The sequence below is a fragment of the Taudactylus pleione genome, unplaced genomic scaffold (assembly GCF_031769625.1).
Source record: "Taudactylus pleione unplaced genomic scaffold, aTauple2 ptg000236l, whole genome shotgun sequence".
Classification (NCBI taxonomy): domain Eukaryota; kingdom Metazoa; phylum Chordata; class Amphibia; order Anura; family Myobatrachidae; genus Taudactylus; species Taudactylus pleione.
Genome location: NW_028284638.1, coordinates 628,259 through 655,876, shown reverse-complemented (window position 1 = coordinate 655,876; position 27,618 = coordinate 628,259). Strand labels below are relative to the sequence as shown.

General features: G+C 41.3%; 1 protein-coding gene across 1 annotated transcript in view; it reads right to left on the bottom strand.

Moving 5' to 3' along the window:
* Nucleotides 1-27,618, bottom strand: part of COL25A1 (collagen type XXV alpha 1 chain) — a 519,499-nt gene that overhangs the window by 79,886 nt on the left and 411,995 nt on the right. The window contains exons 15-18 of the mRNA XM_088479454.1: nt 26,559-26,603; nt 11,283-11,315; nt 10,838-10,873; nt 8,158-8,202 (exon numbers count right to left, since the gene is read on the bottom strand). Coding sequence (XP_088335580.1) covers nt 8,158-8,202; nt 10,838-10,873; nt 11,283-11,315; nt 26,559-26,603 — 159 coding nt within the window. The remainder of the gene's footprint in view (nt 1-8,157; nt 8,203-10,837; nt 10,874-11,282; nt 11,316-26,558; nt 26,604-27,618) is intronic.

Genomic DNA, 27,618 nt, shown 5'->3' with positions numbered 1-27,618 from the left:
GTGGCGCTTGATCCTAATCCAGTTTCGTATTCCAATTAGTATTTCACACTAGAATCCTTCTTATCAGAAGTGGCAGCTCAGTCCTAGTCACCGTTAGGTTAGGTGGTATAATCTAGGGATAAAGTAAAAAAGAAAGGACAAGCGCCCAATAGTGTGGTATCTCGTGATACAATTGGATAAAATAGGGAACAATTGGCTATTGCCCGTACCCTATGTACACCAATGAGGAAGCCTATATTGGTGAAACCCATAGGGTATTGATGCCCCTCTGCTATAACAACCACTACTTACCTGCTGTGTGCCTACGGGACCCCCTGCAAGACCAGCTACCATCCCTTTCAGATAAGCGACATTTTTCTTTTTTCATTTTAAACCGTATGTAATATTTGTGTTTCACATTTTTATGAATAAAACTGGATGCTAATTACATCACGTTGTGGACACCATTCACTCATAAAGTTGCTGTCCAAGGGGACATGTGGGGCGTTCTGGAGTCTGAGGGTTCCCCGAGGCCAATTCATCACTCTGAACTGTGTTTGGATGATGGGATTCTGCATTATATGTTTATATAACAAGTGTACATAGGGTACGGGAAATTAGCCAATTGTTCTCTATTTTATCCGATTGTATCACGAGATACCATACTATTGGGCACTTGTCCTCTATCTATCTATCTATCTATCTATCTATCTATCTATCTATCTATCTATCTATCTATCTATATATATATATGGGATGTAGTCAGGAAGCCAGTGAAATGCCGGCATGGGACTAATGATAGGCGTCTAAATACAGATGCCTATCATTAGTTCCACACCGAAATCCCGACGCCCGGCATACTGAACGTAGGTAAGCTGGGCGTCGGGAGCGTTTAGAGCCGGGGAGGGGAGGGATAGGTTTAGGGACTCCCAAGGGGGACTTAGGGTTAGGCACCCCCCCCTGGAGGGTTAGGCAGGGCCGGCCCATCCGTTACGCGAAGTACGCAAGCACGTAGAGCTTCAGTCAGCAAAGGGCGCTGCAAAGCCGCCGGGCCGTAATTCAGCTCCTTCCCGGCGCGGCCACAGACGGAATAATGTAGAGAGATGGTGGTCCAGACTCAGCAATAGATTTAATGACCGGGAGAACTATGGCTGCCTTGTATGTAACTCAGCAGCTCCCCCTCCTCTGGTTGCGCAGCATGACGTGATGACGTCAAGCCCGGCGCCACACACCCGCTTGCTGCCTTCTTGTGCTTCAGTGCTGTGCTAGTGATGAGGAGTTGCATGGAAGCGCTCCTCTTAGGACGATGGTTATTAGAAGTCAAGGTGAGCAGTGATTATCCACCTGTCAGGCTGCTTGTCACAGATGTTGCAGCCTTGGGGGGAGGGGGAAGGAGGAGGATGGAGGGGTGCATTATATATATATATATATATATATATATATATACACACACACATACTACACAATTGGCAATTTATATATATCTGTATATCTTATAACTATTATGCTTTGTTTAAACTCAGTAAATTAAATTAAAACACACATATATATATATATATGTGTGTGCGGCATCTTTTGACTGCGTGCAGGTAATTACCACTCAATGTATACATCCACACTGTGTGGCAGGGCAATGTATAATCCAGTGTCCTAATAATAGTACCAGTGTCCCAATAAATTCCAGACTGCTGCTCTCCTTGAAAATCCCAAATCCCACGAGTGAAATAGCTATTAAAGAAAGACAAAAAGGGAGTGCTCCATAGTGCTTAAAAGTTTTAATTCACAAACACGTCTAAAAACAGTGCGTCTGAGGTCTCGTGTACTCGTACCAAAATTCAAACAGTGTTGGCTGATTAGCACATGGTTTAAAAGGTTATACTCCACCGACAAGCTGGAACATCACCATTACTGGGTTTCAACTTTTCCCACGAGAACACACCCCTTTCTTTTTTCGGCTCGTGACTTTGGCAAGCGCAAAGCCCAACAAGGGGCGCTGAAATCTATTTTCGCTTACCAAAAAAATAAGGCTCGGGCCAGCCCTGGGGTTAGGGCTAGGCTAGGGGAAGGGGGAGTTAGTGTCAGGCACCACTGGGGGGAGGTTAGGCTTAGGCACCCCCCAGGGAGGGTTAGGTTTATGGTGCGGGGAGGGGGGGGTTAGGTTTAGGTACACCTGGGGGGAGGTTAGGGATAGGTGCTAGGGGGGAGGTTAGGGTTAGGCAGCCCTAAGGGAGGGTTAGGGCTATGGGGGGGAGAGGTGAGGGTTAGGGTCACCTCAGTTGAGATCTTCAAGAGCCAGCCTTCCGGCATCGGTATTTCATCCGCCGGGCTTAGGTCCGGCGGTAATTCATGCCAACTCCATATATATATATATATATATATATATATGGTCCAGCACCGGACCAGCACTCCACACGATATAATTTAGCTTTGCCGGGTGCCCCCACAAATCAAATAGATACACTGCATATGGTGCAGCACTCTCGGACGGAGGCAGATCAATAAATGGTGAACACATGTAATAACGTTTCAGTTGTTTATCCACATATATATGTGTGAGTGTATATACGGTATATATATTTATATATAAATGTGTGTGTGTGTTACTATATATTAAATAAATATAATGAACTAATGATACTAAATAAAAAAAGTGAGCATAAAAGAATAACTGGGGGCACGAAAGTACAAGGACAAGAGATAGTTAGTACATGAAACAGAAAAGGAGGAAAGAAAATCAAGAAAAAAAAGTATTACAGCTATAATTCATGTTTTATTTATAGCTGTTCTCAGCTCAAGTGATTGAATGAAAGATTTTATTTACTTGCTGAGTTACTAAATTGCTACATTCTCTAAGTACAATCAATATGCAATCTCCATTCAATACAGGCACACAACCATGAATAAAAGGGATACCGTTGTGTATAAACTCAGGGCCAATTCCACTGGCATTTTCCCTGTTTGTCACTAGAGGGAGCTCATTATAAACACATCAGTTGCAGCATTAGAATAAGCCAAGATACAGAGCATTACAGTACTTGGCCAACACCATTACTGTGATTTCTATTCCTTAGTACGACAATATCTGTCATTTATTTTTGCTAAGTAAACACATTTTTCATAGAATATATAATCTAAAAAGAGAGAGAGTGAGAGAGAGAGAGATCCTGTAGGCTTGGAACACAAAATGGGGGTGGTAATGGATAGTTACTTTTAATGGGGTTACTTGTCTAATTAATTTTTGCCCAGAAATGTTTACATTGTGCTGAGTGAGGGCAGCAGTATAAAGGGGTGTCATAAAGTGGGATCACTGTAGTAAACAGTAAAAACAGAAAAGAAAGCTGAGAGGACAAATCAGTAGCCGCACTGTTCCTAACATCTAGACCCGTAGGAGGTAGACTACTTCTAGAAACTTATAGAATAGAGATACACAGAAGAGTGGGGGAAATACAGAATAAAGGGGTCATGACAAGAAGGCTTTGTTGACTTGCTAATGCTGCTATAAAAGGAAAGAATGCTATCATCGCCCACAACCACTGTATTAACACAAACATAGCAGACATCCGTGTGACTCATAAAACAAGCTTTCATTCTGTAATCATTTTTCTCCCTATTTCAATGCTCTAACATTATTGCTGTAAGTGTTCGTTCCCTTGTTAACTATGGTATTGTCACAGGCCTCAGCTCTCTCCGCTTTTGTAATATTTCAAGTGGTACATCACTTAATGAAATAGGAAAGGTTCTGCACACACAGTGTAAGGATGCTCAGCTGATTCCACAATGAAATGTTCTCTCTCTTTGCGACAAGAAAGCAATAAAATCAAAATGCTTTTTAGAATAATAGCAGATATGAATCAGCATGAGTTCTCCTAATCATTATTGCTGCAAAATCCATTTCTGTACAGGGCTGAAACTTAAATCTTGTAAAATACAGTACTTATAGTAAATGTTGTAGCTGTCTTGGCCAGTGACCTCTCAAATTTAAAGATGGCCACATGTGCGTCCAAGCATGTGATCAGCCCCTGTGCTGATTGATTTGATCAGTGTCTACTTAGGGTGGTCAAACTGAATGATGTCCAACCATTCATCTCTCACATAAAGAAGCTGGATCACTTCTGAACCACATGAGGGACTGTTTGTGTGATTGGAAGATGACCACACACACAGGCTGATAGCAGTCACCTACCAACCCTGTGCACAGTGGCGGCTCCTTACCTGTCTGGCTGGGGGGTCTGCAGTGCACATTAACCCTCTCCTCCCTTGCCATCCCATGATTGACAGGTGATGTCACCGAGAAGTGGGATTTAAGTTTGGCGGCTGCGGTGTGTGTGGCACAAATAAGCGGCATGGCTTAAACCCGGAGCTGCTGCTAGGCTAGCAGACAGGCTGGCTTTTAGGGGCTGCATTAGTTGCAGCGCCTATGAGCCAGATAGGGCTTCCGTTATAGCAGGGGAGTGGCTTCCCATGGGAAGCCCTCTCTCTGCGATTGCAGTCCGGACTAGCAGTCCCAGGGGAGAAAACACCTCCCCCTGGGACTGTCTGCCTGGCTGTGATCAGCAGGTAGTGCTTCCAATAATAAGTCACTACCACTGCTGCTAGCCTAGGCAGGCCCTGTGGGTGGGGAATTTGACTGTGGGGGCTGCAGTCCCGCAGCCCCAAATCTGCCACTGCCTGTGCATGTTAATGAGGTGAATGATTATGATTGGATTATTAACAGGCATCATGATTATTTTCGGGCATCCACTGAAGCTGCCGATAAAAGCCAGTGGACAACTTGAGTAGATATAATACAATATTTTCCTATAATGCGATCATAAGTTGGTCCGAAAAGCAGCTGTCCCCACTATCAGTGACACTGCTATTGAAATACAGTGTTACTTTCCAGTGCAGGGTCTGCCCTGTGTGCATGCGTGACCTGAGGTCACACATGTGCATAGTTGTATGTCACTCACTGTAGAGGAGTTGGAGTGTTCCACTTGGAAACTTTTTCGCAACCCCGGACCTCCTTCCCATATGAACGAGCGGAGGTCTGGAAACCAGCGCCAGCTGAATATGGCATTGATACTCACAAGCAGACACAGAAACATTTTAGTTTTCGGAGTTTGCTGAATATTCCGTGGCCCTATCGGGCCCCAATAATGAATGTGCCCGTTACTTAAAACGTGCAAAAACTAGCGTTTCCGCATGTGCAATTGGCCCATTAGTGACACTTAATCACTAGGTATTATTACATCCAGCAATCTGGAGTGCAAAATTGACATAAATTTATGCTACATTACAGTATCCCCTTTGTGTCTACCAATTCTATTATTTGCTGTTTCAATTGCAAGACCCTCACTTCATTTGGCTCTTGTTTTACTTATTAAGTACTACAACCAATGTATGTTTGTTATACTCATACTGTTCTGTAAAATATGTTGTCACCAGGGGCGGCCTGAGCTGGGGGGCAGGCTGACATCTGCCCCCCAGGCCGCTACAATTTTAAAGTTAGGAGGCCGCCGGGTGGCTGCAGCCGCACACTGCATCACATACCCTGCCGTCGGGAGACAGACAGAAGAAGCTCCCCGGCCACTCCATTTATGTTATTCATACAGGACGAACGGCTGGGGAGCATTTTCTTTTTGTCTCCCGGCCACCTGTCAGGCTGTCACATACCTGTGATGCAGCCGCAGCGTCCGACTGTGTTTGGCAGAATGCAGAGATTGGTGGATGGCTCTAGTCCCATCCACCAATCACAGTGGTGGGATGTCTTCCCACACTGATTGGTGGATGGTTGGAGCTATCCACCAATCAGAATTCAGGCTGCAGGAGGACTAGACAACGAGAGGGACTGATTGCAGCAGGGTTAGTATGCTGAAGGTTCAGAGTTCTATAGTTGGGTTGCCTCAAAGATCTGAGGTCTGGGCACTATTTGCAATGAGGGAGGGAGGGAGAATAGATTTGCACTATGACTTTTAATAAAAATGGCAGGCATATTTTGGGTAAGATGTTCAATAAGATGGTACTTGTGGCATTATTTTTAATTTTATCAATTTTGAGGTACAGCTTTTAATCAGGTGTGTGGGGGCAGGGATGTGCGGTCAGGGTAGGCAGGGGAGGCAGAGCCTCCTCTGTCATACTCCCTCTCCTACCGAACTCCCTGTCATGCTCCAGAGTTTTGATAAAAAAGAACTGTTTTTTTTATACAAGTGTGCCTCTCCAGCCATTGACCGCACACGTCACTGGTGGGGGGTCATATCTGGGGTAGGAATTTTAATAATGGAGGTTTGTGTCGATGAAATTTGGGGTCTGATTTTAAACAAAGGGGGATTAGATCTGGTATAAAAATTCTAATGAGTGAAGAGAGGCGGTCAGATTTGGGGGTTTATTTATTAAGTGTCGGGTTCTAAACCCAGCACTTTTGATTGTTTTAATGCCCAAAATTGAAAAGGGCAATGCTCAGGGCCGTAGCTAGGGTAGTGCGGCTGATGCAATCGCACAGGGCACCACAGGGCAGGGGGCGCTGTTTGGGCCAATTTTCTGTTTATTATCATTCTCACTTGTAGTTTCCTCTTATTTCATCCCCAGCATCTCCTGGCCTCCCCCATCTCTTCCCTGGCCATTCCCCATGAGGCCATTCCCCTTTTTTGGGTGCATTATGTCCCTTTGAAAAATGAGGGGGTCGCCAATGTTCTTTCTGGCACAGGGCACCAAAAAGTCTAGTTACGGCTCTGGCAATGCTATTACTAGGTGTGTTTTGCTAGCTGTGCTTGGCTAGCAAAAGCATTGCCCTTTTAAATTTCAGGTATTACCACGATCAGAAGCGCAGTCTGATTTTAAATGTGTTTATTGTATAGACAATAGAATAGTCCCTGCTTTGTCAAGTTGGGGCTGGTAGGTTTTGTATTTGTTTATTGATCTTTGACATAAGATTTTTTTATATTTAAATTTCTACTTAAGCCACACCAACATTACATAAGCCAAACCCACATCACATTAGCCACACCAACATTACATAAGCCAAACCCACATCACATAAACCATTCCTGCAAGATTTTCGTTACACTAATTTTTCCATCACAGTTTGCTGGTTAAAAAGCTGGAGCCAAATGCTTGTGTTGCCCCCTAGGCTGAAAGTTGCCAGCCAACCCCTGGTTGTCACTTTGTAAATAAGTATTATGTCAAGCAGTAGCTAAGAAGAGCAAGAACAACAAGGCCTATAGCTTCAACAGAGCACGCAGGATCATAACTGAATAAGGGCATGGGGATAATTGTGTAAGGACATGAAAAGAAAGTAGCTGAGCATGAAAGTAGCTGGACATAGATATAAATTAGTGAAGACATGATTGAGTAAAGACATAAAGATATAAGTATAAAGATATGGGGAGAAATGTGGAGACATGGAAGTAATCGAGTAAGAGCATAGAGATAATGGGAGTGTCAATGTATTAATGAGTGCATAGAAATAGAAATGTATTTTAGGTAGGTTATTGGGCTTCCTGCAGCCTAACATTTACCAGTTCATCTAACAACATTTTCAACTGGGTCCATTTTTTTATAAATCTTCCAAGAGTAGCCTATATATTAACGGGATGTAGTCACAATCCCGGCACATTGGATGCCGGCGCTTAGATACCGGCACCGGAATCCCAACACCTATCAGATTCCCGGAACCGGCATCCCAAAGGCAAGTAGTGGGGGGGACAGGGAGGGGTAGGGTTCGGCACTAGGTGGAGATTTAGGGTTAGGGACTGGGGGGGAGGGTTAGGCACTAGGCAGGGAATGTTAGGGCTTGGCACAGGGGGAGGTTAGGTTTAGGCTGGAGAGAGGTAGGGCGAGGGGTAGGGGAAGGGTTAGGATACCTACTGACAAGTGTCGGTTTCCTAAACCTGTCAGGATGCCGGCTTCTGAATTTTATCTGTCGAGATCCTGAGCCCATCCCATATTAACATCTAGATAGTTAGGAAAAAGCTGCTGTCGTTGCAGACACGACATAATTGAGGAGCATATATATATATATAAATATATATTTAAATATAAATATATATACTGTATATATATATATATATATATATATATATACTGTATAAGCAAAACACATGCACAGCAGCCAAACTACTGTTTTGTTTTGTATTAACTATTAAATTGTTTTTTTTTTGTTTGTTTTTTAACTGTTAAAATGTTATTAAGAGATTTTTTTACCTTTATCCCAGGAAGTCCAGGTAGCCCAGGAAGCCCTGGTTCACCCTACAGGGAGAATTATATTACATAACAGAAAAATATGTTGTGGTTAAAAAGGGCAGACAAAGTGGTAAAGTAAATGGGTATCCAATATCAACATGTACCTGTATTAATTTACTGTCACAATAGCACAAAAACAACTGCACAGTTTAATTAATTTAAATAGTCACCAGCAGATGGCTTATAAGGCTATCTGCTAGACAAAGACAGCAAATAATACAGTTGGGTTACATACTTTATAGCAATATTGTGTATATAATTTCCATGTTTTTTTTAAAAAAAATCAATAGTTGTATCCTGTGGTGCCCGCAGGGAGTGCAGCCTCTGGGGAACAGTTGGAGAGAACGGCCAAGAATACGAGACCTCCCGAGGACCTAGTTCTGCTATGGGGGGAGATGTATCAAGCGCTGGGAGGAGATAAAGTGGAGATAGATAAAGTACCAACCAATCAGCTCCTAAATATCATTTTTCACACACAGCCTGTGAAATGGCAATGACAAACCGATAGGTTTGTAGTAGTACCGTACTTTATTTCTCTCCACTTTATCTCTCTCCAATGCTTGATACATCTCCCCTTGCTGAGCAAAAGTATAGACCAGCACATGCCCAGTGAAGCCCAGTCTCTGGGCATCGCTGCAAACGCTCAGGAGAGAATAGTGGGGTGGCTCGGGTGAAGGCGGTTGGCGGTGGACAGGCATTGCCAGACCCTCCCTAAAACCCTCCAGGCTTTTTTGAAAGACAACGTTCAAGCCATTTGTTATCATTATCATTAAACATGAGCAATAATAATGTCATAGCCTCTATTATTGTATATATTGGTTTTATTGTTCAGTCTGCCATGGTTCAGTCTAAACACCGGAGCTTTAGTCAATGTATTATTCCTTTCCATTAGGAACTGTCACCATTTCATCCTTACAACAAAGCTTTCATTGTCTTTTTTTCTGCTAAACAGTGACATGCAAAATGCCTTCATTTCAGAAAATTACCTGAAGTGTGATTGCTACCTTCAAAGAACTGAACAAACATAATTTTGTCATCTAAGTTACAGTACTTGAAAGTAAGCTGTGCACATTGGTACCTTAGAAATGTCAAGCAATACTGGATTCCCAGAGTAAAGATTTGACTGCCAGTTCGACGCAGGATAATAATGGTTAGATAAACACTTGAATTCTGCTAGGGCTATCTGCTAATATTAATTAACGGATAACTTTCATTTAGGGCTAAATTACCACAATAACCTCACTTCTATTCCACTAGTAGTGCAACAAATATCCCATCCCTGGGACTCACACAGTTGGAAAGATATTTATCACATAAGTAAGAGTAACATCATCCAGCAAACTGCAATTGGGTAGTTATCACTGGTGTTGTTTGGTTAGTTGACTGAATCAGTATTTACCCTCATACTGCTTCTGACTAATAGCCCAGGAAAAGATTGTGTTACAGGCTCTGACTGTGGTGCATATCTGCTAAACCACGAGTCCCAGGCAAGCAAACCAAAGAATATTATACTGTATGTTCTGTAATTTAAATAAATATTCTCAACCTGTAAAACTTGAGTTTCAATGCAAAGTTCTTGGCTCCATATAGGTCAGGGGTCAAGGTAACACAGGCCTAGCAATTCTCTCAAAAAATGTAAACTAAAAGATATTATTACACCTTTCCTATAGAGAGAAATGATCTGTCATTTTAATATAAAATATGCTAAAGGTCCAATTACTTTTTTTTTGGGGCTCTTGGTGTCTGATAACTCTTTTGATAGAACAATACTGCATACGTACAGAAAATCTGTGGAAGAATGTACAGACAGTACTATTGCTGTGAAGAAAGTAGGCCCTAATCTTACGGCTGACTTGTCAACCTGTTGAAACTTTATCAATCATTATTTACAGTTCTCAAAAATTTGTTACATAGAGTTATGCACTTCGACATTAAAATATGGACTCTTAGGGGTATATTTACTAAATTGTGGGTTTTTTGCAGTGGAGATGTTGCCCATAGCAACCAAACAGATTCTACTTAACATTTAACTAGCACCTTCTAGAAGAAAATAGCTATAATCTGATTGGTTGCTATGGCCAATCTCTGCACTTCTAAAAACCTGCACTTTAGTAAATATACCCCTAAATGTTACATACAAACTAGACTTATAAATAACTAAGCAAATTAGCACATCAGAGGATTATTTTATGGCAGTAATTTCCATATATTAAAACAGTATTCATTGTTAGTGTTAATAGCTGATGCTGGTACTACTTTTTGTAGTGGTTTTAACCTTTGAAAGTTTATATTGTACAAAGATTGCATATACTAATGACAAAGTGTAGTAGGTTTATTTACTTCAGTTAGACATGCACTGTTTAAGTTCAAACGCAGCAGGGAGAACAATGTTGCATTAGTTCTTTTAAAAGCTGTGGCAAGCAAAAAAAAAATAATAGATTGCAAATTATATATAAAGAGAAATATAATTGAATCTGAAAATTGAATCATACCAAAGTACTAGCACTAATCATAAAGTACGAATACATTTATACAAAATTTTATTGAATAAACTTTTTACCAAAGTCTTTAATGACAGCATTGCTACAATCACTGTTCAGGACACAAATTAGTTATTGCAGAAATATGTTGTTAATGTTACCTTATGCCCTGGGCGCCCTGATTCTCCAGGTTCCCCCTGTAACATAAATATATTTAAAACCACTGACTTCAAATAATATAAGTACAATTCAAGTAATTCTAAAAACACAGGAAAAATAATATTTTAATATCTTTAAAATGTTTGAAATGGTGACAGAAAATTGTACAACAGATGACATAATAATAATAATAATAATAATAATAATAATAATAATAATAATAATAATAATAATAATTGGCATATTTATTTATTTTAGTTATTTATTTATAACTAGCTATTTATATAGCGATTTATATAGCACACACATATTACGCAGCGCTTTACAGAGAAAATTTGGCCATTCACATCAGTCCCTGCCCAGTAGAGCTTACAATAAGGGAAGGCACAGCACATGAGGGAAGAGGGCCATGCTTCTGAAAGCTTACAGTCTTAAGAACTGTCTCACCTTGATGCCAGCAGCGGAGGATCCTGCATCACCCTAGAAAAAAATTAAGTGAAACTGAAGGTGAATTGCAACTAATTTTATGCTTATAAAAGCTGTTTGGTGCATGCTGCCTTTTGCTACAGTATATGTTGATTCCCTCTTTGGAGGATTTCAGGTGGTTCATTTAATCTGGGATTCATGAATTTATACTGATATTTATGCTTATAATTGGTAGTTTTTTATTATATTATGCTATGTTATTGTCATTGATTATTAAAACATTTACCTCTGTCCAGCGCTCTCCATTATTTTCTTTTTGTATATTTGAAGGTGAACAAGGTATTGCTAAGGACAACACAACTCTACTCTGCAAGAAACATTTTTATAAATAGCAAAGATAATTGACTCTAGCACCTTCCACTCATTTACTTGAAGGTACAAGACCTCTAAGGACTCCTCCACATACATGTCTGCAATGTCACAGGAACAAACAATAGGATGCACAAATTGGAAATTACATAGAGCACTTCTGAGCTTCTTTATTACACTCCTAGTCAATAAAAAACTTTCTTCACCAGACACTCATCATGTGTTCCCTAACATTTTACACTACAGTATAAGGCTCCATAGCAAAAGTTAGTAAGGGTCCCTATGTACCACCCAATGATGAAAAATTTAACCTAACCCTCTCCCTCTCCCTACCCTAACCCTCCCCGGTGCTTGAACCTAACCCCCCCAGGGCCTAAACCTAAACTCCCCCTCCTTGCATCCTAAAACCAACCCTCCCCCCTAGTGCCTAACCCTAACCCTATCCCCAACCCCGCTACTTACCTTCGGGATGGTAGCAGTCGGGATTCCGACACCAGTATTCTAAGCACCGGCATCCCCTGTGCCGGGATACTGAACGTATCCCATTAAAAGTACTATACTATGATGCTTGGATATAATTATGTTTATAAAAATACAGTATTTTAGGCTGATATAGCTTCAAAACATGTTATTTACCTACCAGCATTATATGAATGCATTGTCCTAAATGTTACCTAGTTAAATCTTATCTACATGGTCGTCTTTACATTAAATCATTCCATAAAAGCAACCCTATAATTTCTCTCTGGGTGGCAAGAACCAGAAAACATTACAAGTATACAGTACCTGCCGACCGTCTGGATTCTTTCCTTGACATTCTGTAGCTTAAAGGTTGCTAGTCTAATACCTCAACCTACTTGGGAAAGTCTGGGTGTGGGTTGGATGGCTCATGGTATGATTTGTAAAATTCCAGGTGCGGTCTATTTAACCCAATTTGCAATCAGGAATGTTAGCAGACATGTTATTGGAAACTATGTTCACTGATTATGCTAGTATGGAGGGTATTAATTCTAGTAAAGTAATGTGCGTTACATAGTTCCACCATGAAAAAAAGAGCACACAAGAGTCCTATGTCTATAGAAAATTGTTGCTGAGGAATACCCGAAAACATATTGGAGGGTATTGATTAACATAGGTGCAAATTTGTACAGTGCAGTAACCCATACAGGGGCGTATCTATAATGGGTGCAGGGTGTGCGGGGAACACGGGCCCCTGGGTCCAGGGGAGCCCCACACCGCACACCCTGCACCCATAGTATTACTTACTTCTCCAGAGTCCCATGACGGCGCGGGGGTCCGGCGCTGTAAAAACTACTGGAAAATGGCTGCCACGGCCATTTTCCCGTTATATGTGCATGCGCAGTACAGGGACAATGGCCACCACGGCCATTTTCCCGGTGACCAGTGCATACTCTGTAGACTCTGGGCGCACTCTAGTGCCCAGAGTCTATAACTCCAGCGCTGGCCGTGCACAGCTCAGTGCGCTGCCGGCCGCCGAACAGAGAGGAGGAAGCCCGTGTTGGAAACTGCACACAGGCCCCCTCCTCTGTAGAAATGCCCCTGTACCCATAGCATGCAATCAGACAAACACTTTCATTAGCACACACTTCAATACAATGTAACTATATATTCATATTAGTACTTTGATATTATTCTTCCAGTAGGGTCGGGTACGGGATCCCAACAGTCATAATGCAGATGGTCAGAATACCGACAGCAGCATCCTGATTGTCAAATTCCCATCAGATTTTGGTAAGTATTTTAACTAGAGATGTGCGGTTCGGTTTTATTCGGATTTACTCGGATATGTTCGGTTCTCATAAATGGCTACATATTGGCTACCCGGCTCTCACTTGTTTTGGATAGCCAATAAGATAAATCCGTACTTGCGCTAATTTGGCGATAAGAACTGAATAAAACCGAACCCGCACATCTCTAATTTTAACCCAAATCTTTACCCTTACCAAGCCCTTCAGCAGCCTAACCCTCACCCACCCTCCTGCAGCCTAACCCTAACCTTCACCCTTTTGCCTAACCCTATCACTAATATTTACCGTAGACTGCTGCTGTCAGTATTGTGATCATCAGCATTCTGACAGTTTGGATCCTGGTTCTAGTACACCATCACTGGACAGCGAGGTAATGTAAAATCAGTGTAATAATGAGCTCCCAAATACAATGCCTTTGGCAATTAAATATTAAGCAATCAAAGTCTGTGTGTACAAATCTAGGCCCATTTTCACACTACTGTGTGAAAATTGTCAATTAAGATGGGTGAAATAAATGCGGTTTGCCTATGTCTGAAAACTCGTGTTATCATTGTTATTATCCTTTATTTGAGGTACACACCACAAAGTAATTAAATAAAATGGCTTGAAACAGGCAAAGATGATGGCCCAAATTAGCTGGTTCCTGGCTCTGGGTAAATGGTGGCTATAGGTACCTTCCTCCTCAGGCACTACACACACAGGAAATGTAGTGCTGGGTTGTGACCACATACATTCCCAGCCCATCATAGACACTGAAGAGCAGCAACCAGCAGCTTGACAAGTAAGCTTGCTGCTGCACCTCCATATTATTGGCCAGCGCTCAGTGTGGGGTTACCACAGGGATTTTAAAACATTGACTGATTAATGTTATGTAACTCATATAAGGGGGAACTCAATTCAGTGAGATGGCTGCTTAGTACCTCTGGAACAGTCAGACAAAGGCACTTTTGTGACAAGTATCTGTGAATTGTGACACCCTGCGCCTGTCACAGCTATTCACTAAGAAGTTTGTGAGATTCCCATACATTCCGGGCAGTAGGTATGCATGTAACAGGCCCTGTTGTGTCTATTTACTACTGTGTGGAGTTACTGTAGCACAGTTTTTGTCTTGCAGATTACAGCCACAATTTACTAACAAAATAATACTTTATTCAGCAAGAGTGATAGTCATCTGCCCTGCAATACTAGCTGGCAACAGTAGGAGTGCTCTTCTTCTTGGATGTGATCCAAAGTTGTAAACAAAGGTGATAACAAGATGAGGAATGATACTTGGGGGGAAATTTACTAAGAATCGTGTTGGTGCGATTTGGTGTTTTTCAGTGATAAACCTGTGAGTTTGCAAATCGGGAATTTACTAAAAACTCACATTGATTTTGGATGTCAAACAGGACTTCACACTCCATTTCAAGGCATATCACACTCAGACAAAACATTGTATGAATAACGTCAATGCAAATCACAAATTTACTAAGATTTGTGTTTGCCAATATTATGCCACATGTTTATATGTCTTGTATGTTTTTTATTGTTCTCATTGAACACCACTTCTTTCTCCCACCACACGAGGTACAGATTTGCATATGTGGGGGCACAAGTAGTCCCCATAGCTATACCTCCAATTTAGAGAAAGAACCTATCGTTGAACACGAAGAAGTTTTTGGTTAGAACAAATTCCAGCAATCTTACCAGTAATCCATTGCTACATACTTAAAAAATATTTCACAGCTTCTAGGCCATTATCGTGATTTATGCTTGTGTACAGAGATTCAACGTCACATGTAAAATGCCACATGTATGAGGTTATTGTCATTTTCGGAAGCTTGTTGAGAACATTTAGCTTATTTCTGTTAAAGGATGGTAGCTCTATGATGAATTTGAGAAGATGGTTATCCACAAATTTGCTTTCTTTCTGTTAGACAACCATTCCCGGAGACAATAGGTCTACCTGGGGGTTGTCTTTGTTCTTATGTACCGGCCCATTGATTGTTATATTGAGCACTCACAGCAAATCAGTGGCCTGTTCCCATGGTAGCACCTGCTGTTTGGCTGGTGGAGCTCCAAGTGCAGGAACACACATGGGTCCTGTCACTTTCATGACCAGCGCTATACTACAGTATGTACATATAGCGCTGCAATGTCTGGCTGGTATGGGTTGTGATTTCTTATTTTCTTACACAAGGATGCTTACTGGAAAAGAAGACAGATCTTTGCCTGGGATGACTTCTGGACAAGGGGACCAACTTGAGACAGGGACAATGTAAGTATGTAGTATGAATGTGGGTGAGTGTGTAATAAAAGAATAAAACATTTGGTGTGTACTGTCATTATTTTAATATTTATTTTACAGGAGGACAATAGGTTCCAGCAGGCCCTTAATATCTTGCATGCTGGTTCTTGTGGTTCTCCAAGTACTGGCATGTGGGGGAAGCTTGCTGGGACATGTAGTCCTAATGTAAAAGACAAAATTAGGCTAAATGTATTCTTTACACCTATCAACCCTGCACCCACTGAACAGGGGTGCAGGGAATAGCTCCAGCCTGGGGTACATTGAGAGGGGGGACCCCTTTTTGGGGGAGGCACTTCCCTTTGAATCCCCAGTCTGGGCTGATTAGTTGGGAGGGGTGAATGCTTTGGCCAGGGGACCAAATTAGATCCAAGACCCTGGTGCTGGTTCATTAACCTTCACGGTTCTCACCAATGAAGTCAACAGAAGACTTGCCTCTCTCAGCCAATGAAAGTCCAGCACTGGGATTTCTATTCTGAAATCCTGTGGCGGTGCACTCATTCGGGTAGTACTGTCCTCAGAGGACAGTACTAAGTTTGTGGGTCCGCAATTTTTTATTTTTTTTTGCCAAGCCTGTGGATGCCTACATGGACAGAAGAAGACGTGAACCACGCATAGGAGGAGTGAGTATGTTTTTTTTATTACAGGTACCCTATGGATTATCTACTTGGAGAAGTGGACATGATGGCTTCAGGGATACATACGTGAGTATGTGAGATAGGGAGTGGGAGCGTACATGTGTGTGTTCATGTATGTGTTTTTAAACTTGTACTGTTATGGTGTGTGTGTTCTGTGGTTCTTTTAATATTTCTGTTGCTGTGGAACTACTGGTATCAGTGGGTCCATAATGCCCCACATGCTGGTACTTGTGGTTCTCCAAGTATTAGCATGGGGGGAAGCTTACTGGGACCTGTAGTTCCACAGCAAAAGACAATATTATCTCATCTATTTGTTACACCACACTACGCTATCAACCCGGCCAGGGATGCCGTGGATAGCCCCGGGCTATCACCCTACGCCTGGGGTGTCTTGTAGAGGAGGACCCCTTTATTGGGGGTTCCCAAGGTCTCTAGGGATCCCTGTCCTGGGCTGACTAGCAGTCAGGGGTAATGCTTTGACTGGGTGACCTGGTGAAAGGGGTTCCCTGGCTATGGCATAACCCCCGACACCTTGACAAAGACGCAGGAGTAGCGTTGAAACACATAGGTGAACTTCCTGTCAAACCTAACCCCGACTGCTACAGCTACTTGATGCCATACAAGGATACACAGACCTATTGCCAATAGATACAGCACCCGCTGTGGTCTGCTCCCTGCTGCTTTACATACCGGAGCTCTCTGCCAGCCAGCCGCACAGGCTCACATTCGGCTCCCTATTTCAGGTTGAGCTGACAGGTATGCAACACTGATACCTGCACCATTCCACGTGCTTGGTTCCCGATCCAAGGTGATTACCATCCAACATAATATTCTCCCTGACAACATTCAGATCGGCCACTAAATGGAGGTTTAAACTTTTACTGTGGAACATTGCCTTTTGCCACAGCCATCACAAAGAAGGTCCAGGCTCTCTACAAACAGGTAGAGCCTTTCATAGCGACACCGTGATTCAAACTGCTCTATCCCATCACAGGCAACAATTGGCTGTCTGCACTTAACATCTGCAATTTGGGAAATTTGTTCCCCTATTTTTCCTTACAAGACTGGCAAGTATACTAACTTATTGTATATCCTAACCAAATTGGTTATTATTCAAGAGACATTGCTCATGTGGGTTCCAGGAATATATGCTAATGCTAATTTTATTCAATTGACATTGTTTATTGTATATTTTATATACTATTCCTTTACTGCAATTAGGGGTTAATGTATTTGTAAACCTTTTAATATTTCTACAATACAAAATAAAAATACTTTTATTAAGACGAACCTTGTTATTGTATATATTCCCTTATATACTGTACCAGCTGCTCTTTATACTGTGGCATAACCCCCTCCCGCTAGAAACAGTCCGGTGCTGGTTCTGGAATTTTCAGGGGAATCCTAAGCATTTTTACCCCTGTATTTCCAGAACCAGGACCGACTCAGAGCCCAGTGCTGGTTGCGCTAAATACAGGGGACCCCTACTTCTTTTGTCCCCTGCATTTTGGCAACCAGGGCTGGTTCTGAATAGCTTGGTACTGGGTGTGCTTAATACAGGGGAACCCTACGTCGTGTGTCCCCTGTATTTAGCACAACCAGTACTGGGTCTCCAAAACCACGCTGTTTTTTTTCTAATGTTACACTGGTTTTAATTTTTTTACCACAGAAGCACAGACAGATCTCATTGATCCCGTCCATGCTTCTGTGTTTGTTTGTTTATTTATTTACACACAGATGAATGTATCACGGATTACCTTGATCCATGCATGCATCTGTTCGTTCGAGTTAGTGAAAACCGAACGCTAAATGGAAATGAAGTATACGAATGACCACGAATGATTACACCATCGAACAACACGAATGACAGGAACTTGGCAGCTTAGTGAATTCAAAAAATTAAACACATGAATCCGGACATCATCCGAGATTGATCTTGGATTACATAGAATAGAAATCGGCACCTTAGTAAATTTACCCTGAGTATCGCCATGGAATGCCAATTAGTCAAACACGCTTCTTAATAAATTTTTGAATTACTGTGGAAAATGTTCTGGTGTAGAGCTGCGCTTAGGGATCCTCACACCAAAACAATTCTTAGTAAGTTTCCCACTTTGTACCACTGAGATCCTTCACAAGTTGGCTTGCCTTCACCATAGATAGTCATCAGGGGTTTCTTCCAGATAAAGCATGGTGGTAGCCCTTGATAAATAAGGAGAAACTTTTCTCTCTTTAGTAAATAGGTACGACCAAGAAGCATGGAAAGTAAGGATACAATAGTGAATATTTGTTTGTAATTGTTTTTGCTTCTTAAATGTTTACTAAAGGGATATAATAATAAGCTTAAATTAAACATCTTTAAGTGGACTAATCAGCCAACAGTTGTCTTAAATACTGCCTACTACTTTAAACAGATCTAAAGTGAATTGCTTGACGTGCAGTTATACACATTAATATCTCTGTACCTGCTTCTTCGATAATGTAAAAATGAATGTTTACTTGGTGTTGAAAATTCAGTGGCCCATCAAGTGCCCCATGGTCCATTTCTTAAAAATAACAACAGCGGATCATGTTCTCAGAATGATGGGATCAGCAAATAACTGAATACAAAACTATGCTCTCTCTGGTTTCCCTCAGGAAGTTTGGCAAGTCATATAACATGTGAGAACTTTATGTTGTGTGCACAGTGGGAAATTTCCAGCCAATCAAATATCATTTACTGTTGAACAATAATTGTCCTTAACAATATACTTCACAAAAGGAACCAGAATTACACAAGCTGTGAAATGATTACATAGGATGGTGGCATTTGCTTGTGGGCTACATTTTATTGTTTATTGATGCACATGTTTCTAATGGTTCAAAGATGGAATCTTACATTAGGTGCATGCTGTTATTTTGTTTCCATTGTCAAATTTCCCTGCATGTATTAATTGAACATTTTATTTAATATTAAAATTATTACAATGATTTGTTTTCCATAGCGATGCAATGAAGTCATATATGGTATACAGTATATGCATACATTTCAGATAGCATTTTGAAAAGCTGCATGTTCATTTTTTAAACAATGTAATACTCAATTAATCCTATATATAAGGGCAGTGTACAAAAACACAGTGAACAATGTTGTGGTGTTACAACACACATCAAATGCTTGTATTAAAAAAATACAGCAATTTAAATAATTATATTCAAAAAAATTACAATGATGAAAAAGTCAGGTTTAATACACCATCATGTGGTCTGCAATCCTAGCTGCAATTTACTTTCCCACTGTTTGTTCATAATATATTTTTACTTAGAATTCAAACACTGGCACAGAAAATACAGTAATGAGAATTCTTGAATAAATGTATTACAGAAAACTTTAACTTAAGCATATATTTAGCTGCCCAATATAAAGCCGGTGTTTTCTTTGCACTCCTCTAAAATGCAGAAAGCAGAAGAATCATATAATATAATAGAAAAAGAAGTCACATACAGTGTACCTAACACACTGTACAGTTTATGTACTGTACTAATAATGAAATAATGTAATAATATTTAATCTCTACTTTTTCTACTTATTTATCCACTTTAATAACCTAGACTGAGCGAATTAAATGGAGACAAAGGTATTTCTTTAACATTAATAACTTATTCGGCCCAGGTTATTTCAGTTGGAAAACAAGCAAAAAAAGGTGCAAGCGGACTATTACGACTGTGATAGGGAATGAAGCTATAAAAGCATGATACTGTTAAACTTCTGAACTTAGTAGTAAACAAAGTCAAAATAAAAGAGCTTTAACTTCCAAATGATGATGAAAATAACATTTGGCAGCAAAAAGAGAAGCATAAATCGGCCAATAATCTATTAGGCAGTCCCATGTTTTGGTGGAAGTCTGCAAAAACAGAAATATTTCACTTAACTGAAAATGATGACCGGATTTCTGAAGAATAGCGCCTGTTCATTACCTATTTTTTAATACTAGTGCAAACACACACTTGAGAAATCTAATCTGCATATTTCTTTCAACAGTAAATTTGAGCATAAAGAGTTTATATTCAATGCTCTAAAATGTGTGGCTGCGCACATCACAACAGAGGCCCTGATTCAGAGTTGCGCCCAACCCGATGGTTTGCATACAACTCCGATGGCAGGATGTCTGTGCATGTGCTTGACCCATGAATGCGTAGAGCATGTGCAGAATGGGTCCTGCGTCGTCACACACCGTGCCCATTAAACTGCAGTCTGATGGACAGGCTGCAGCCGTTTTGGGGTGGGGAGCGGTTAGCGTCAAGCAGTGTTCCTCAGGCATCTCTGCTCTGTTTCCAGTCCCTGCTATGACACTGCGACCGGAGCCACATGTGCATAATAGCACATAAGCACTGCGGCTCCGGCGCATGCCCAGTCAACCCGCCATTGGAGTTGTATGCAAACTATGGGGTTTGTGCACAGCTCTGAGTCAGCAGCATCGGATCACTTGCAAGAACAATCGGCCGTCTGAGTAGCCCTCACATCCGTACCCAAGGTCAGTAAAACTCCATTGGAAGACACAGACACTAGCCGCGGCACCCATGTTGATGCTAACAGCACTATAAAAATCGCCTGGAAAATGGCCACCATTCCCATTTTCCCGGGGTTTTGCGCATTCGCAGTCAAGTCTGGGCATAGACTAATGCTCAGAGTCTACTGTTGCAGCGCTGCGCTCAGTGCGCTGCGGCCGCCGAAGAGAGCGGAGAGAGCCCCGGACGGAGACTGCACACTGTCCCTCTTTTCTCTTAAAACGCCCCTGCACGGCATTCCCAGAAAATGGGGTTGTGTCATAAGAACAGTAAAAGAAAAGAGGAGGAAAGCAGAAGAATCAGAGGAGAATGTAAGAAAAGGTATCAACAAAATAATGAAATATATAAAAGATAGGTCTCTGTCCAGGGTGTGGAGGGATCGCAACAGTTCATAATTCTGTGGGCACCAGGAGCACATCAATTAAAAAAATAAGTAAATTGGCAGTAAAGCTCTATAATAATTTTGTTTCCAGGTCAGGAGATATGGGGATGGGAGGACCCACTGGAGCTCTCTCCAGCCCACAGCAATAAATCTGTGGTAACCCAACATTGCTAAATTTATTGTGCCCCTTATTGGCTGCAAAGAAATGTTGGTGGTCATTAAGTGCTGTTGGTCCAACCGTTCTGATGGTAATTTGCAGCGGTTGCCCCAGAATTGAATCTCCACCTGAAAAAGTCTGCATTGTGCTAGAACACATTAACTGATAATTTGCCAAAAATTACTTTGTTTCAAATTGGCACAATTACTTGTAGAAAAAACCAAGAGAATTTAAATCTGTTTCTAAAAGCTCATCAAAAAGTAAGATTTCAGCAGATTTCTTTACAGGAGTATCCGTGAATGGGTTAATGCATAAAATGTCTGTCAATTTTATATGCATGATCCAATACTGCAAGTACAGCACAACAATTGCGTGCAAAAATGTGAACCACTTTTCAGACAGTTCCCACTGCTCAGTAAATTATAAATCATCTGTAGTTGGAATTTCAGACTAGTAAATAAATATATCATAACCAACTTCATATCAGTGTGAATAAAATATCTATAAATATATAAAAATATCACTCAGTGGAAACACCTCTAACTGACTTGTAATTTTCCTCCTGGAGATTAGGTGCCCTGTATTCTTTCAAAAGAGCCTTCTTTAGGACACTGACACTCAGTGGCATATCTAAGGGGGGGGTCGAGCAGGGCTCGTGCTCTGGGCGCCATCGGACCAGCAATAAAGGGGGTGCTGCTGGCCGTGGTCCAGGACACTGGTCACAAACACAGCCGCCGGCTAATACACTCGTACTACCCAGTAGCAGTGTGTTTGCTTTGGCAGCCAAAGAGAGTCATACAGACTCTCATTGACTTAAGGGGCACTACTGGGAGCACTGCATAAGGGGGACCACTACTGGGGCACTGTATAAGGGGAACTACTGGGAGCACTATAGGGGGGACCACTACTGGAGGTACTGCATTGGGGGGACTACTACTGAGGCACTGTATAAGGGACACTGCATAGGGGGGACCACTACTGGGGGCACTGTATAAGGGGCACTACTGGGACCACTGCATAGGGGGGACCACTACTGGGAGCACTGCATAGAGGGACCACTACTGGGAGCACTGCATAGAGGGACCACTACTAGCGGCACTGTATAAGTGGTACTACTGGGGGCACTGTATAATGGACACTGTATAAGTGGCACTACGGGGGGCACTGCATAAGGGGCAATGTATAAGGGTGCATTACTGGGGGCACTGTATAAGGGTGCACTACTGGAGGCACTGTATATGGGCACTACTACAGGGGGCACTGCAGAAGAGGCACTGCTACTAGGGAAATTGCATAATGGGCACTTCTACAGTGGGCATTGCAAGAGGGGCACTACTACTTGAGGCATTAAGGTGCATATGGAATGAAAAGGAATGTTCCCAGAGTGACGAGAAATGGTGGTGTGTCATCATGGCACGCCCCCATTTTCCAGTGGCCACGGCCTTGGTGGCATGTGATCAAGCCCACTTTTCCGGTGTGCGCCTTCGGCGCATTCACCTACTTGGTTACGCCACTGCTGACACTTTAAATAAATTCAACTATTTTATGGTCATCACCATCCTGCAGGAAACTCAGTTTGTTTTCTATTCAAGCCACTGCTTAACAGGACAGCATAGAAAAGAATTAAAACAAAAAGAGAGAAAACCAACTTAATTCCTGAAAACAACATTTAACTTTGGTAAACTAGTAACAGGAGAACTAGAGCATAATGGGTGGGCACTCTGTGTCCCCCACTAGATTAAGAGAAAAGGATTTATTGTAAGTATAAAAATCCTGTTTTTTCTATCATTACATGGGGGTCATTAGACTACGGGAATGTCCTATATGTGCCTTCAGGTGGATACACTCATAGAGTTGCCATGTGTAGCATCTTACGCCCAAAAATTATATCCTTAGCTGCAAACATATTAAGCTTGTAAAGTTTTGTAAAAGTATGTGCCCCTGCTTGACTTAGCTTGTCACATACTACCCAATACTCAGTGATACCTGTATGCTGCTTTATGGAGTCTGTCATTTATGAAATTTGTTAGACACTAGGGGTCTATTTACTAAGCAGTGTTAGGAGACAGAGTGAAAAGTGATAAGAAAGTGATAAGGTACCAGCCAATCAGCTCCCAACTGTCATTTTTCAAACACAGCCTGTGAGATGACAGTTGGGAGCTGATTGGCTGGCACCTTATCACTTTCTTATCACTTTTCACTCTGTCTCCTAACACTGCTTAGTTAATAGACCCCCTATGGGTCTTACGCATTTGATACCCTTGCCAGGGACTATTGGGTATATGTACTAAGCCTTGGAGTGGAATAAAGTGGATGGAGATAAAGTATCTAGATCCCTCTTCCTCCATAGATATATGAAAATAACTTTATGAAAAATGGGCAAGAGAGAAACTACTTTCCAAGTGAAATACTTGAACTGTCCCAAGTGGTTTAAAGGGGGTTTGTGTAATAATACATTTACATCTCAAGGGACTAGTGTACAGTAGTACTGAAAGGTGGTCGAAAATGCAACACCCAATGCACAAAATATCTATACAGTACTAAATGTCTATGCTCTCTGTTCTTGGCTCTTCTGGACAAAAACATAGAGTGATGAACCCTAAACCTTTAGAGATTTCAATATTAACTTTATCTAAACTATCAGGCAAAAGTGAGAGAACTGAAAAGAAGTTGTAGAAGTTTTCCACTCCTTGTTTGAACATGGCCGATATTGTCAGAATATTGTGTTCTGCCCAGCGCATGATCCTGCTGGTTTCCTACATTGCTAGCTTTTTGTGCCATCCTGGTAATGTATGCCAAGAATAAGTGAGTATCACCATACACTGATAAACTCAAACTGATGCAGAAATATAATAACGCCGTATTTAATCTCACCCCAGCTAAAAGGACTTCATCACAGCTGGCACACGGAGGCGAGTAGGAGCTACTGATACAGTATCTGTTTTTACACTGAAATCAGAAAGGGGGAGGTGCAATTTATGGTACCTATGGTCCGCCAGTCCCATCCCATAGTCCCTGGCAAGGGTATCAAATGCCTGAGACCCATAGTGTCTAACAAATTTCGTAAACGACAGACTCCATAAAGTAGCATGCAGGTATCAATGAGTATTGTGCAGTATGTGACAAGCTAAGTCAAGCAGGGGCACATACTTTACACGCTCAATATGTTTGCAGCTAAGGATATCAGTTTTGGGCATAAGATGCTACACATTGCAACTCTATAAGTGTATCCACCCAAAGGCACGTATAGGACATTCCCATATGAGCAGCCACAGCCCCTCTGCTACAACTGTGCCTAGTGTCAGGTAGCCTTTTTTGAGTCGGTCCCATCTGATCCAACCTCATGAGCAGAGCTCAGGCTCTGCAACTCTACTAAAAGCCAGAAGTAGCTTTGCCCCACTGGCCTTTCACCGACGCAGGGAAAGAGGAGGCATTTGCCTGGCAAGCAGTCTGATGCTGTGCACCTGCCAATGGCAAGGTGACAGCACTGGGCTCCCAATCACTATGTGTAGGCAGTAAAGGGGTACATGGCACCTCTTCAGCCTGCTCAGGACTGCATACAGCACAGGGAGTCTGTCTGTTCCACATCACCACTGCAACAATCAATTTTAAAAAATACTAGTGCCAGTCTATGGAGTATCAAATCTTGGAGAGAGAGATAAAGTGGATAACTTGCCTATACCAACCAATCAGCATCTAGCTGTCATTTTTTGTTAGAAAAATTACAGTTAGAAGCTGATTGGTTGCTAAGAGCAATTTCTCTACTTTCTTTCTCCAAGATTTGATAAATCTCCCCCTAAGGGGTATCTACTAGACGATTAAGTTGAACGATTGAACGATAACGATAGTTTGCAAAAGTGTCTAAAACGACCAGCGATGCGCGTGCCCGCTGGTCGTTTAGACATCTATCATCTTTCAAACATGCTGGTCAACCTGACGATATCGTAAGGTTCAGCATGTTTCCAGATGATTGATGATCATGCACTGAACATCTGCTCATTCAGTGCAGGCTCATCACACGACAGACAAACGACTGAACGATTACAATGTCGTAAGCGTGCAGTCGTTTTCAGATCTTCTAGTGGATACCCCTCTTAAGAATAAGACCCAGGCTGCCTGTGCAACCTCACAAAAAAACATCCTATCCTATAGGCACTCTACATATATAAATAAAACAGAGCTCCCTGCAGGATGGGCATGTACTGTATAAAATGGAGGAGCATAAATATAACATTTACTAAACACAGTGAATAATCATAAAAACTGATCTAGTTTTTAGCTACCAAATCATTTGTGGTCTAAACTACAGATGTCACGCATGAAATATAGACAATCTAATTGTCTTCTTAGTTTCATGAATTATTCAAGATGCAATTAAGCGCTAATAGTATTTTTAAAGAAATGTGTAAAAGTTTTAATTAACTAAGATGCTGGTAAAAAAAAAACAGTAGTAGGGAGGAGTAACATTTTTATTTTACAATTAAGTGTAAGCCACAAGTGTAGTTACAAGCAGGGACGCTTCCAAAAGCAGTGGTGTGTGCGAAAGCATGTTCAAGGTGATTAAATGTACTGTGCAACTGCTGTTTGTAAATGGCTTTAGTATTAATTACAACATACTGTATATCCTATTTTTATCATTTTTAGTTATTTTGAGTTACTCAATGTTAAGAATAACTAAACAATATTACATGAATGCTGACATTAACCAGCACTAGAGACCTATTTTTAATGTAAGATTTGCCACATTATTAAGTATAAGATGGCTGCATTATTTAATATAGGGGCCATTTAACATCAGTGTACTGCAGCAGATATCAGGGATAATGTATCTGCAGAGCCTATTTTCACTCCCATGGCCAATTTACCCAGCTCTGCAGACACTTGGCAGCTAACGCCATCTTTTCTGCATCTTTTTTTGCCTGAGAGGGATGTTCTGATTCCTCCCTGGCAGCCTATACTTGCACATGCACAACCCAATGACCGCCCACATGAAGTAGGTAAGTCAAGTCCAAACTGATGTGAGCGCATCACAGTGATACGAGCTGATAGTGTGAACGGCCCTATTGTCACCAATGATATGTTATCAAACAAAATCTTCCTCCTAATGAGTATGTGCTGCAATATACAAGAAGAGCAGCCATAAGACATACCTTTTCTCCTGCTTCACCCTTAGGACCACTTTCACCCATGTCACCCTACGGAGAGAAAATACAAACTATAAGACTGATTTATCACAGGCAAAAAAGGGATTTGACATTTATTATAGATTATTTTAAAAGCACAAAGCTCTGCAGCTGCTTTGCAGAATATTTGCGCTATTGGCCAATTGTTCTGTTTCCGCAGGTTTACTTATAAATAACTTATTACTACAGTAGTTCAAGCGCCACCACTATTTGAGAATACATTTTAATATTTAAAAAACAGTGATTTAAAAAGTATGTTTGTTAAGTTTGATGTTGTTTTTGATGATTTTATTTGGCTTTATTGGCGTTCAAAAACATTTTAAAATACCATTTTCTTACATTCTAACTTTTTTCAGCACTACTTTCTCTAACTAAAATAATAAAATTATACAATTATACCAATTTAAAAATGTGTATTTTAAGGACTGGTTAGATGTTCCATAGATAACAGCTGTTCACAGGTAGAGTAATATAGTGTATACTGTACACAGACATAGACAGAACATGTTAGTAGTAGTACTACAGCATATATATACATTCATTATATAATCCACTAATAATAATAATTCATGGATTTAAATTATGATTGCACAATGAGGGTAATATTGCAGGTCTGACAGATAAATCAACCCTGGTTTCAATTATATATAATATCTGTTCTACATTTCCTACCCTGCTTTCCGGAGAGCTAGAGACAATTGGAAAAATATGTGGTGGGCAGGGTTTGATGAGATAGATTGCTGCAAAACACAGGTTGAACAATTGCCATATAAAGCCTCTCCCATCTTAGTACAGACCAAGGGGTATATTTACTAAAGTGCTGGCTTTAAGAAATGGAGCTGTTGCCCATAGCAACCAGTCAGATTACACTTATTATTTATCTAGCACCTTATGAAAGATAATAGCTAGAATCTGATTGGTTGCTTTGGGCAACAACTCCACTTCTAAAAACCCGCACTTTTGTAAATATACCCCCAAGGGTCAGGGAGTGTTGAAGCGATCATGTCATCGTGCCCTGTTAAGGGGA